The following is a 14,796-nucleotide window of genomic DNA, read 5'->3' on the forward strand; positions in this document are numbered from 1 at the left end:
TGACAAATTATCTTTAAAAAAAAATTGCCAAAAAAAGTTGTTCATAGTCAAAAATAAATGAAATTTTGTTTTATAGCAAAGGAAGGGAACATTTCCCATGGAGCCTGTTAGCAATCCAATCTATTTTTCAGTTCCATTACCTTTAGTCTGTCATGGTCAACAACTACAGAGGGTAAGGGATCTGATGGTTCCTCTGGGACATGCTCCAGACTTGTGGGTTTTGACAGTTCCATAGTGACTTTCCGAGTTTTCTTACTTTTCAACATACCTGTAATTTAAAAAAAAAATAAATAAAATTGATTTTGCTTGGATTTTGTGAACTATGCAAGCATGATTCTGCCGGTGCACATTATTTATCAGCTTCACAGAACTCTCAAGGTTTACGAGTGCACAAAACCACAGTTCACAAAGCACAAATGAAACCCATCAACTTTAAAACTTAATTCTGAAATCTCAATAGAATATTGAGCATCACTGAGGAAGTTTCTCCTCATTTCTAATTAACAATGTCAAATTATACAGCTTCTAAGAGAAGTTCACATATTAAGCTAAGTCCCCAAATCTTTCTTCCTAAGCAGTTCAAAATTCTCATCTTTCTTCCCAAAGCATCCCATGTCTTCATCATCACAGTAATCCTAACATCTGCTTACTTCTGAAACGTCATGCTTTGGTAACACATTTCTGTCTTCTTCTACCTTTGTATTAAAACTGCTATCCAGTTCTGTTCTGGAGAACAAAATATTTTGAAGTTTTCTCCTGATTCTAGTCCTACATTTATTCACCGTTTTCCTCCTTCTCAACTATTTAAAATGCCTTATTTTTCCTGAGGACTCCCCTTACCTCCCTTTACTATAATGCATCATGAATGTATCCAAAATACACGTATTAAATTACGACGTGTAATGGCTGTAACATACATCACACTCTTCTTTCTGATATCCTTCAGAGCTTTCCTCATCTATGCTCCTTACCCTCAGAGAAAACACGTGTACACACACAGACAACGTGTACGTAGTGATATTCTCATAATTCCTATCTCTCATTAAAGCTAATTTATTTTGTAAATCTCAGCACCCACTTTTGAAGTAAAGATTTCATTCTTTTACATAATTCTGAAAAGCTAATTAAAAAGGCAATCATGCATAAGGCTCTTATTTCTCTTCCCTGAGGAAACTATGTCTCTTTTCTTCAAAGGACATGGTCCCTTCTTTTATGCACCACCAGGATTTCCCTTCTCTTTCTCTTATCTTTTTGCTGCACTATTAACTGTGTTGACTGGAAGTCCAGATACCTACCCCGTTAGATAAACAATGCCGTATCTGGCTTTTCCTATGAGTTAAGCTGCTTTAACTTTTGCTGTGAGCAAACTCTTTTTTAAGGAAATACCATAGAATCATAGTGAAGGGACTCAAAAATTCTGATCTAACATCAATGACACTTTTATCATAGATCTCCACCTCAAAAAAAAATCCATACATGTATCATATGGATAAAAATTTGGATCAATTACATCCTATAGACCAAAGTATGTATCATATAGATATTTACCTGCATTGATAATAGTTTTTTTTAATCTTCCATTACAGCTTAAATAACATTGTCTCACTACTTACGATACTTCTCTTTAAGCATACAAAGCCAGAATATTTCAAGTCTGGAGATAAAGTTACTTGCTTAAGAGAACATTACAGCAAGCCAAGGGTGGACTTCCAATTTATTTATGTGGAATTAAATCTCATAAGCACAGTAAAAGTTTCACACAAATAGCAGTTCATAATATACTGCATTATAATAACTTATGTTAAAATTAAAAACATACACATTTAACACGGATAAAATAACAGAACTGAAACAAGCTATACCTTCTTTATCTGCTTCAGCATCTTTAGTCTCAATGTCTGTGCTCTGTAGTGCTTTTTCATTATTGCTGCAGTGTGGTACCTCAGCTTTCACAAGATCAGCTCCGTGGCTTTCACTGGAAGCTTCTGTTTTCTCCTTTGGCTGATCTTCAGATGAAGATTTTTGCTTGTTACTAGATGCATCCGTGTTGTCATTGGCTGAAACAGCATCAACCGATTCCATTTTACCATTGTGACATGCTGGAACAGGCATACCCTCCAAGCTGTGTACAGATGTCTCTCCATTTAAACAGTCCCCTTTCAATGTCGAGTCCTTCCTTAAATCCTTTTCAGTATTCAGGGTAACACTGTCAGTTATTAACAGAGATTCATTTGAACTCTCTTCTTCCGTGGATGCAAAATTGTTTTCCTTTCCTGATGTCCCATTGTTAAGCCTTTGCTCTGCATCTATATCCATAATATCGCACGAGGATTCATCATTTGTCATGGAGAGGTCTCCTGTTTCCTCCCCATTCTCCTCAATGCAGTCAGCGCTGATCTCTAGCTCTCCGTTTTCCAGCAATTTACTGTCTTCTCCGTGGTTTTCATCATCGGCAAATTTTGCGTCATCTTCATCTTTCTTTAAATTGTTGACTTTCCTCTTCTTAATAATGCCTTTGCCCCACTGGGAGCGCCGCCTTGACTTTCTCCTTATTCGAACTGAGTTACAAAGGAAAAAAGGAAACGAAACTTTTAGATGTGCAGGTACCTCCCCTTAAATAGACTAGTATATCAGAATATGCTGTAATATGAGGCAAACATGTTCACAGTTCAAAAAAAAAAAGTCAACTGTTTGCTGACTTCAGTGCAAGCAAATTAGTACGGATACAAAGGACTTTTAGAAGTACAACCAGTTGCATACAGAACTCCTACTGTAACCCATTTCCATAAACAGCCTTTCCTACATAATTTATTTCATACATACCATTTGCAGGTAAACCACTAGAAGGAAACAGCAAAGCAATGATGTAGAACTCAGTCACTCTCATTTGGGTAATGCAGAATTTAAAGACCTTATTCTCATTTTCCCTTTTTTACAACACCAGCTATTTGAACGCATTACACAAGGAAACAGATGGAAGTGTAATCCGTGAGCTGTCAGATAATTTGGGTTGGAAGGGACATCAGGAAGTCTCCGGCCCAACCTCCTGCTGAAAACAGGATTATTTAGCTATGAGGGCAGACCAGGTTGCTCAGGGCTTTACGCAGTCACATTCCGAAAACCTTCCTGAATGCAGACTAGATGATGTCCATGTGTCCTGTACCAATGCACAACCATTGGGTGAACAGGCTTTTTGTCTTTTATCTGGTCAGAATCTCTCATTTCAATTTATGTCCAGTGTCAATTCAAAGACATCTTCAGTTATTAGATCAACTATAGAGTAACCCTCTCCTCAGTCTCCTATTCATTCTCACCTGTGTACTCAAGCTCACTGCACTGGTAAAACATGGCTTCAAGAAATGAGGATTTTTGTTTTAAATCCAGGCCAATTTAGCAACCCAGTCCAAAGACTGCACAAACATCTGCACTTATGCAGTGAGTCTGTACAAAGAAGGATAAACATAGCTTCTTATCTCATCACCAACACCTCCCCCTCCCCATATATACAACTCAACCTGAAGCCATTTAGGCATGTGATCCTTTTTTCATTACTCTTGCATCCTTAGTTTTTCACCTTTACTTTTTGCAATGTATGCTTCCTGGGCCTTTTAAAAAAATCATCTAGCAAGCTTCTCAGAAAAAGTCCCCCCCGACAGAGAGACAACCAGAGCACCAATCTGAAAGAGGTCTGGGGCACATTTGCAACACAATCAGCAAATATAGAAGGATAACCACTCAAATCTAATACTGTTGTCAACATCCTCTGCAAGAGCACTAATAGGACACAGCTCAGAAGACTAAGAAAAGGATTGGGAAAAATTGAAAGTTCTATATTCACATTCAAGCTACAATGCAGACTGCTGATATTTTTGCAAACTTGCAGTCAAGTGTTTATAACTGAAAATGCCAGCCAACAGCTAACAGATTAACAACTTCTACTCCATTTCAAAATCAACTATGCTGAGCACCTCCGTAACGTTCTTGCTATTTGTAGGTTGCTTTGATTTATGGGGTATTAAGTCCTAGATCTGCGTCTGCCAACTTCACACTGAGTTACAAAGATCTGTGTTTACTGCGTAGCTTTGACGATACAAGCACTATGCAGGTACAAGTGTTGGGATTTAAATGACAGAAGTTCAGAGAAATACGAGTATACTTCAGACCTTCCTCCCCATATGTAAGCAGGTAGTTTAACTACTACATTTAGGAATAAATTTCAACCTTTCCGTTTTAAAAGCTACCTAAAGTTACATTGCAATAAAACCAGTTTCATTTGGAGCATGCAGTTATTGTTACAAGTAATCCTTACTAAGAGCTGCAAGAATTGAGGGGACAACCCTCTTTTTCCAGCTACTTTGTAGGTAATGATAGCAGCTTCTACAGCCAGTTTCACTGTTTTACTGGTGACGAACCACAACCCGTCCTTGTAACATCAGAAGCTAACAGCCTCTCCCTTTCTTCAGCAAGAGACTTTTAACAATCACACGCACAGTAGATCTGAAACTAAACACATGGATTAATAAACTTAAGAGACAAAAAAAAAAACCCTATTAGGCAATGAGCTTATTCTCAGGTCAACTCCAAAGATGGACAAATAAAACACAGAACGAAGAGTCTTCTCAAGGGAATGTAACACGTCTTCAAGTGTATAAATCAGTAAGTTGGATTTTTATAGATCCAATGATTTTGGCTTTTTAGGGTAACTTCGCTATAAGGTGGTATTTATCATTATTAGTGACTTATACTTTAAAAATGCCCATTTACTGGTGCAACTATTTTGTTCACCTGCAACCTCTACCTGAGAGCCTACATTTGCCTAAATACCCAGGCACATTCCTAAAATTCCTAGGCTTGTGAGAAATCAGAGTAAAGAATTAATTCCATTTTACTACACATTTCATCAATTATCAAGTCTTCCTAAATGACAGTCAGCAAGCCCAGCTAACTCTCACTCTCATGCAAGCTATTCAAATCTAAGTTAAGGGCCTTTTCACAGTTGTGCAAGTTGCTTTCATTGTTTTTAATTAGGACAAAGCAATACGTGTTGCAAGAAGATCTCCTCCCAGGAGTTCTGAGGTTTTCTATTTTACGCTGCATAAAAACCAGTGAATGCAGGAAATATTTCATCCACCTCAAAGTATGCGCACACAGCAGAGCTTTGATTGAAACACTGCTATTATTACAAAACTGGTCTTTATGTCACAATATTCAAAAAAAATTATACCTACAGCCAACCACTGCAGTTTAGGAAAGAAAACAGCTTCTCATTGACAGATACTGCAGAATATGTCCTCTTCTCATTGACAGGTACTGCAGAATATGCCTTCTCAATGTTTAAGTTTTTGTACTGACAAATGCAGTAATCTAGTTTTGTTTTTCACCCATATTTAGTCAATAGCATTTGGTTAGTGTCACAATTTTTCCTTCCCAGACTCTTACACTTGTTTTAAGGAAGTGCTATCGCCACTGAATGGCCCACACCTCTAACTAACAACTCAAATATCCTTTTTTTTTTTTTTTTTTTTTTGTCTGTATGCTTCTAAGAATCAACTTTTTCTCCTGACACTCAGCTAAATAAATGTCTTCTTCCTTTCAGCCACTTCCATCCCAGCCACTGAAGCCTTTTTTCTTCAGGCTTTCATAAATGTACCTAAATCTCTGATTTGAGTTCATTTAACACAACTTCAGGACCTCAGTGAGGCTGATAATCCCCTACCTAATACACCTTTGAGTACATTCTCCAGTTTTTACTTTCTTGACCATACCAATTTTGGTTCCAGATCCTTAGCACCCTTCATGTTGTTACACTGATTTTCTTTCTTACACAATGCAGGCAGAGGCTTGGCTCTTTCAGTTTTCTTCTTTCCAAGGACGAGTGAAAACTCAAGCAAATAATGCAATATTTAAAAACAAACAAAAATAAAAAAACACACACACACCAGCAGTCTTTATGTCCTGCCTAATTCCCCCAGTAAAAATAAGAGTCTACTATGAGTAGCAAGGGTTTTGAATGGAGCAGTGACTCCTGGGACCAAATGTAGAAGTCTGCACCACGTTTCATTATCTACATTCTCTTTATATTCACTACAAAGCAAAAGGCACTACTGAGAGAATAACACAGACGTGAGAAACGATGGTTCAATAAAGAAGGAGCTACCAAAGTGTAACACTGATACAGAACTAAAGGGCAAATGTTCATGGTTTGCTGCTAAATAATAAACTTAACCTGGAGTCCCCTCTCCTTCACTTTCGTGTTTATCTTCTGTAAGATTGTAAACCATCAAGAGCAGAACCACTTTTCAGCCTGTATGATTCATGACACACTGAAGTTCTCAGTGAGTAACAGAACAGGTAATGGATTACAGAAGAAAAACTAGGAGTTAACTTTGAAAAAAAAAATACAAAAAAAAAACTAGCAGAGCATATACAATTGCAAGTTAATGCATTAACACCTTTTCAATTATTCCTTTTAAAACTACTCATCTGAAATGTATCCATTGATACCCAGTCTTTTGGCACTATTTGTGCCAGAGGCAGTAGAAATACTATTGTCAGAGGAATCCTGCTTTTTAGAACTGAGTTTCTATAACTCAAACTATTATAATACCAATTATTCACACATGAATACATTCACTTGCTTTCTGAATTGTGGAACTCTTCTCTATAATCTGCACATAACCTCTACAGATTTGCCAAGGGGATCCTCACATCAGTTCTAGCTTCTTTCTGGTTTGCTTTTTCTATAAATCATTAAAAATTCTGTATGAACTGGGGTAATGACAATAAATACCTGCTTGACCACAAATCATGTACATTTTACTTGGGTTATTTTTGATATCAGCCTCATGTGAACCTTCCCCACTCATTAATTTGTGCTAAGCTGCAGTCTATGCAGAGAGCATTTTAAAGAAATGTAATAAAATTTAATTAATTACTGAATACAAATTTACCCTACATTTCCTTAAGCAATAAGTGGGGTTTCTCAATTCTTCCATTCCTACCTTGAGACACTGAATCTGATGAAAGATCTCTAAACTTAAGGCAGATAAGCATTCGGTGCAGAGGTGGCCTCCCAAGACTATAAAAGAAATTACAGACTTCCTTCAGAAGCACTAGTCCTCTAAACTCAAGTGAAATGAAATGTGTAGCGGACTTCCAGAAATCCTGAATTATTGTGCACTGGCAGATTCTGCTTCATGATTTTCATGCCAGGTAACATCAAGTAATGACAATACCTGGTGAAATAAGCATACTTATCCTCTACAGTGCACATCAACTACTGTCACCTTACTGTTTGGTATAGTCTCAATAAAATAGACCTCAAAAACATGGGTGCATGGCACAGAAGCTTCAGAGTTGAGTTATATCCCCTTCTGTCACACAAGCACAGCCGTACAGTGACAAAGCTGCAGACTACACAGAAGTCAAGATGGGAAAGGAACTAGATATAATTAGAAGATTCAAAGATTGTAAATCACTAACAAGCAAGTCTGCTGCTTTAATGTGGATAACTAATGAGAAGATGTAGCAGCTGAAGCAGCTAAGTTTCTCTTGAAACTTCTGTAGTTTGACTATTACCACATATTGAGTGTAGTACAGTGTTCATGGAGGCTAACAAATATGCTGCAGAAAAGCAGACCTTACATGCCTCTGCACTGCTTCAATATCCGTCAGACAAATGTGATTAAATGTCACTAAATGATAAAATTCACATCCATCAAACAGTAGATTCTCCGTTATTACCTTTATTTCATAAAGGATTGCTGGGAATTAAAATCCAATAATAATTCTCATAGCAAAAAAGATCACCATGGATCTAGATTCTGTGTCTTCGACATAAAGAACCACTTGAAGCAAAACATTTAATCTTTTTCTTCCGTGATCAAAACCTTGAAGTTCTTTCTGATGTCTGGTGCATAAAGTAACTTAAAACCTTGAGAAAGCACTTACAACCAACAATTTGCTCTCTTTTATGCAGCATCCAGGGTATATGTATATATACTTCTGTACATAAGTTCCTCAGTAATTTCACTGCTTCCAGTAGTTCTACGTTCCTTACCAATGGGCACTGAATAGTCCACTTGAAAGCCTCTGGAGTTTTAAGTCACAAAGTCCCAAACTGCAGTCAGAGATAAGCAGCAAGAAAGAACAGAGCACAGCTCCACAATGGCTTAAAAAGCAAAATGAGGTGCCAGCTTCCACTAACACACAAAGCCATTTCTCCCTCCAAAGCCAGCTATAATATTTCTACTACCTCATCTGTACTTGCACTACTGTTCCTGCAGGAGAACAGATAAGGGAACTAATCTGCCTTTAAGTTTGTATTTTTTCCTGGGTTAGTTTTCAACATCTTCAGTTCCCAAACTGAGCTATATCCAGCTCTTGAATGATGGTGCTCCTTTAAAGGAGGTGGTTGGAATATGCAACCAGAGAAAAGCAAGACAGCGCCTTTACTACTAACCTGCAGCTTGGCATGATTGTGGAACTAACCCCTAAGACCTATATGATTTTCCTCCTAGACAGAAAGTATGAGGATACTCAAGGTACAAACCTCAAAAATATTAAAAAACAGAACAACTACATGCAACAGCTTAGCATGTATGATCATCAACAGCCCATAAACTGTTATATGAACAACTATTTGAAGAACCTGGGCACTTCTCAACAGGGGTCAAGTTCCATAAGGAGATGAAGCATGCTTCCCAAAATACACTTGGCTGCAGCACCCCCAGTATTTCCTCATGCAAGCAAACTGCTATCCCCTACCATTCCCTTTAACACACTCAACACAAGTCCTTCCCAGTATTTCTCAGCAACCTCTCCCAGTATCTTCTGTTCCACCCAAAGCTGAGTAGGATGACCCCCCACTTCTCAGGTGTGCATGCTCTGCCTGGCCAACATGATCTGTTAACCGATCGGCTAACAAGGCAAGGCAGAACAGGTAACTACCATTTTCAATCTATAGCCTTTCCCGTCAGGAGATGCATAGATTTATCCAGCTATCCATTTTCACAAAACCTGCAGGAATCTAATCTTTCAGACCTCAACTCCTGTCAAATCTGTCTGAACCAGGCTAAATGATTCAGAAGTTATTACAGGAGCAGAGATGGACAGAAAGGATAGGTATTATTTTCTTGGGAAACCAAGCTAAAAATATAATTTACATGAAACCATCAGAGTAATTATGTTAGCTAAGTACATGACAAGACAGTCACACAGGAAGATTAAAAAGAAAAATGAAGTCAGAAGAGAAGAGACAATCAGATTAATATCACCCGTAGAGATCAGTTATAGACGTTCCACCTCTATAGCTCTGCTCATTTTCCCTCTGCTGAGTAGCTTTTTACAATAGCAACTATTATAGCTATTTACATTTTCAGTACATTTAGGAAGTTCTTAAGGATTACTGAATGACATCTTGCCTGCTGCAAGAGAGCCATGAACAAACACAAGGTTATTCTGCAACTTCAACACTATAGGGAGAAAGTTTGTGCGGACAAAGCTTGAGCTGAAGCTGGTCAGTACCACGAGGGACACCAAAAAGGGCTTTTTAAATTATGTTAACAGCAAAAGGAGAACCAGAGGTAACTTTGGTCTGCTCCTTGACAAGGACGGTCACTTCACTAATACGAACACAGACAAAAAACATATTTAAAGCCTTGTTCACTTCTGTCTTCAACACTGATAATGGGCCTTCTACATGTATGTTAGAGGTCTGTGACTGGAGGGACAATGAACTCAAAATCAACTCCAAACTTGTGCAGGATTTGCTGCTCCAGCTGGATGGATATAAGTCTATAGAGCCTGACTGGATTCATTTTAAGATACTCAAAGAGCTGGCTGATGTCATTTTAAGACCTCTCAACTATTTTTCCAACAGTCTTAGGAATCTGAAGAGATCCCAGGTGACTGGAAGCTGGAAAACGCTGTCCCAGTTTTCAAGAAGGGCGAGAAAGAAGACCCTAGTAATTACAGGCCTGTCAGTCTTACTTGAATGACTGGCAAAATTATGGAAAAGATTTTTCTGGGAGTTACTGAAAAACACAAGAAATGACCAATGACTATGTTGTCTTGACAGAGGTCCACAATGGGAAGGTCCTGCTTAACAAATTTCCTTTCCTTTTATGACAAGGATCTAGTTGACCAAGGGAAGCCAGTTGATGTCATCTTTTTGGATTTCAGCAAAGCTTTCCATAGGGTTTCTCACAGTACGCTTCTGGACAAAAAGTGCAGCATACAGCTGGACAAACACATAATGCAATGGGTGAACAACTGGCTGACAGGTCAGGCAAAAAGGCTTATAGTAAATGGGGTTACGTAAGGCTGGTGGCCAGTCAGTAGGGTTCCCCAGGGTTCCATTTCAGCATCAATTCTCTTTAATGATTTCATAAATGACTTGGATAGAGGACTTGAAGTCAGACTAAGTGAGTTTGTCAATGATATTAAATTGGGAGGAGTTGCTGACCCCCTCAAGGGTAGAGGCCTTGCAGAGAGGATTCTGCAGCTGGGATGGAGTAATCCCAGAGATATGTGGAGACTGGGGGGACAAGAGTCTCAAGAGCAGGACCACAGGGAAGGATCTGGGGGGTCTGGTTAACAACAAGTTGAATCTAAGTCAACTGTGTGTCCTGGCAGCCAAAAGGGCCAGCTATATCCCGCGGTGCATTAAGCAGAGCATTGCTAGCTGGTCAAGGGAAGGGATTGTCCAGCTCCGCTCTGCACTGGTGTGACCTCACCCTGAGGTGAGGAGTACAGTGTCAGGTGCCAAAATATAAGAAAAACTTAAACGTAAAACTATTAGAGAGAGTGTCCAAAGAAGGGCTACAAAGATGGTGAAGGGTCTAGAGGGGAAGGCATCTGAGGAGCAGCTGAGGTGCCTTGGTGCCTTTGCTCAGCCTCAAGCAGAGCAGGCTGAGGGGAGGCCTCATGGCAGCCTGCAGCTCCCTCATGAAGGGAGTGGAGGGGCAGGCGCTGAGCTCTGCTCTCTGGGGACAGCGACAGGACCCGAGGGGATGGCATGGAGCTGGGACAGGGGAGGGGCAGGCTGGGTGTGAGGGAAAGGTTCTGCACCCAGAGGTGGTCAGGCACTGGGACAGGATCCCCATGGAAGCAGTCATGGCACCGAGCCTGATGGGAGTTCAAGAACCATTTGGACAATGCTCTCCGACATTGGGTTTGATTTTTAAGAAGTTCTGTGTGGAGCCAGGAGTGGGAACTCCATGATCCTTGTGGGTCCTTTCCAAGTCACGATATTCACAGAATCATCTAGGTTGGAAGAGACCTCTAAGATCACTGAGTCCAACCTCTGACCTAACACTAACAAGTCCTCCACTAAACCATGTCACTAAGCTCTAAATGTCTTTTAAAGACCTCCAGGGATGGAGGCTCTCCACTTCCCTGGGCAGCCCATTCCAATGCCTAACAACCCTCTCAGTAAAGAAGTTCTTCCTAATATCCAACCTAAACCTCCCCTGGCCCAACTTTAGCCCGTTCCCCCTCATCCTGTCACCAGGCACGTGGGAGAATAGACCAACCCCCACCTCGCTACAGCCTCCTTTATGGTACCTGTAGAGTGCAGTAAGGTCACTCCTGATACTATGATTCTCTGACTTTAACCTCACAAGCACAGGACAAACTCCTACTGTGCATTAATTAAAATGATACATTACAACATTCTTTTCTATCACAGAACTGAAAGGCTGTGGTTGCTGGTTGGTTTCTGCGTCAAGAAGGAAAAAAAGATATGAAGAAAATAAATAGTTGCAAACAGAAATGAAGAAATGGGCAATCTGCAGACAAAAACATTGCACAAGCTCTTTTAACAATTTAAAGCAAACATTGCCAAAGTATCCAGATGGGAGGAAGTAGTATGATATTATCTAAAAGGTCTGAAAACTTTTTATTGCATTACTAATTTATACCACTTATGGTAGGAAAAAATCAATTTTAAAAACTCAGAAAAATATCTCTTCCACAAAATCTATCTTTTCACCATGTTTATAAAAAAAAAATGTAGTGATAATGCTTGCAGGCAAACCTTCTTAAGAGACACTGAACAATCTTGGATTAGTAAGTTAGAATGAGATGAGTAACAAGTGAATATTAAAAAAAACCCGATCAGGTAAATTGCGGGACTGTTTGCCTTCTATCGGGGCTAAAAGACATTCAATTAATTCAAGAGGCAGAGTATTTAATAGTGATAAAAGAAAATTTCTTTGCCACTAGGTACCACTACCTCCAAAAGTTTGATGGGATTTCAAAAAAGAATTACAGAGACAGGATTTATAAGAATACCTACAAATTCACTAAATGGGATTTTAAATTAGAAAAATTACAAAGCCTATGGGTTTAAACAACCATTACCTAACTCAGAATTGGCTAAGATGGTATTTTCTTCAAAATGAGGCAGTCCAAGTAATTTTTATTTCTCAAATGTTTGCAGCTTCCTTTTGAAGCATCCAATTGAAGCCAGTGTCAGATTCAGATCAAACTACTCTCCATCCAGAATGTGCACTCCTAAACTACCAATAAAAAAAATTATTAAAAAACAGACACTTGTCTCAGTTCTGAGTAAAGATGTCCTCAAATTCCACAAAAGCTTTTTTAATAGTGTTTGTCAAGTTGCAGTACCTGCCTCTGTCGCAGGTGTGTTGTGAGAATTAATCCAACTCAAATCCCTTTTCTGGAGAGCAGGAGAAAAGAAAGCAGTAGCATAGTAAAGGAATCATGGTTCTGGCAAGACAGTAGCAGCTACTACAATTTTAATGTTAGTATCTGGATGACTTAACATGCAGTACTCACGTTCTGTGGTAACTGACACAGAACTAGGCAAAAATGGAAAGTTATAATAATAAACGTCTTAGGGCATCTGGTCTGCCATGTCCTTTGGTAAGACACTGCTGCAGTCATATGAATGCGTGAAACACAACAATTGCTGACATTACTGTATCAGAGAGGTCAAAAAAAGAGACTGAACTGATCAAAATCCGACAAAGACTGAGAAAGAAATGCCTTCTGAGAAAGATTACAAAAGACCTTTTTCCTTTCTAAAAATCTTCTGGAAAGCCACTCCCTCCAGACAAACAAAAAAAAACAACCACTTCCATTCCATTATGAAGTAGAACAACAGATTTTCATATAAGAGCAAGGATCGCCATTTAGCTCAAACCATTTAAGAGTATGCAAAATACTACTTATCTGGGAACTAAGGTTTTTTTTTTGCAGCAGTTTATTTCCTTATTAGATCTCCCTGCAGTTCTTTCTACAGAGACCACTAATCACTTTAATTATTGGGAAAAGTCAGTGTGGTGTTTACTTCATATTTCATAAAATGAATTTTATCTAAAACTTTTTTTTTTTTTAAAGAGTTTGCATAACACAATACATTCTAATTTTTTTCTTGCTGCAAATGCAATTTTCACATGGACCAGCTATCATATTTATCATACTGCATGAAAGACATCTCCTCTATGAGGAAAACAAAATCTGCAGTCTATCACTACAGTATATTATTGTTGAATACTGCAAAAAAATGATAAGAATGGCAAATCAAATCTTCCCCGTACAGTTTAGTTGTATGTAACATTTACAGAAGGAACTGCAAGAAAATAAAATAATATGCAACATACTCCATCTACTGGCAAGATACAGTAGTAGGACAAATTTTTACTATACAGCATTGTAACAACTAAAGAGATACTGATGTTTTACACACTGAAGTGTACCTAAATCACTGAGCACTTAATCACTGAGCACTTAATTTACCAGATGCCCAAAATTTCACATTGCTGATAGTTTCTTTTTCCACACGTACACAAAGGCAAAGCCAGACTCCTCTCATAGGTACCCAGTGACAAGAGACAATGGGCACAGATTGAAAAACAAGAAATTCAATTTCAAAGAAAGAAAAAAAAACATTGCGATGGTGACCAAGCGCTAGAAAAGGTGGCGCAGGCATGTCATGGAAACTCCATTCTTTGAGATACTCAAACCAAAACTGGACACAGCCCTGCTCAGCCTGCTCTGAGCAGGGGAGCTGGACCAGATGATCTTCAGAGGTCTCTCCCAACCACAGCAATTTTATGATTCTTTGATCTTACAACTACTTCCATCAGGCTTTTGACATACGTCCCATTGCATGTTCCCATTGGAGCATTTGCACTTTTCTCAAAATATGCAGTCAATACTGATACGTTTTAAGTCATCTGGGGCAGAACTGTCCCAAATGAATTCTCAGCAACTTCAAGTAATGCAATATTTTTAAAACTCATCTGTACTGTAACACATAACCCACCACAGGTGTTACTTCAACAGGGATATGGAAGTTGCAGATTAAATTTAACTCAGGAACATTTATCACCGTGTCTTCAAATAGAACTTCAGATCTTGTGCCACATTTCTGATAGCCCATATGGTCTAATCAAATGAAAAAAACTAAAATATATTTAGCAAAATTAAATACATCACAAAACAATAGTTAACTACAGAAATAAATAATATCGCATACAAAATATGTAATCTCAAAGAACAAACCAAATCCCATTTTTTTACTGTATTATCCCTAAAACGTAAACAGGGATTTAAAATGGGTGAGGCTGCTACGCTATCTGTAATCCACAGCATTTCTAGAGAAGATGCCTGACAATCATTTCCTTATGAGGCTCTCAAGCATTTCATCTGAATTGACTTTTTTAAAGCTGTTTTCTGAAATACTGTAAACAAAGCTCCTAAAGAAATACTTTCATCAAGAAAATAACGTTACTGTTGACAATTAAAACCAAAAACAAACACTAGACC

At 38.6% G+C, this 14,796-nt stretch overlaps 1 protein-coding gene across 2 annotated transcripts in view; it reads right to left on the bottom strand.

Moving 5' to 3' along the window:
• ATAD2B (ATPase family AAA domain containing 2B) overlaps positions 1-14,796 on the bottom strand; it is an 81,536-nt gene that overhangs the window by 6,065 nt on the left and 60,675 nt on the right. For both annotated transcript variants that reach the window (XM_084284638.1, XM_084284637.1), the window contains exons 25-26: positions 1,863-2,558; positions 141-268 (exon numbers count right to left, since the gene is read on the bottom strand). In XM_084284638.1, the coding sequence (XP_084140764.1) occupies positions 141-268; positions 1,863-2,558 (824 nt within the window). The remainder of the gene's footprint in view (positions 1-140; positions 269-1,862; positions 2,559-14,796) is intronic.

The sequence above is a fragment of the Netta rufina genome, assembly GCF_964035555.1.
Source record: "Netta rufina genome assembly, chromosome: 3".
Lineage (NCBI taxonomy): Eukaryota > Metazoa > Chordata > Aves > Anseriformes > Anatidae > Netta > Netta rufina.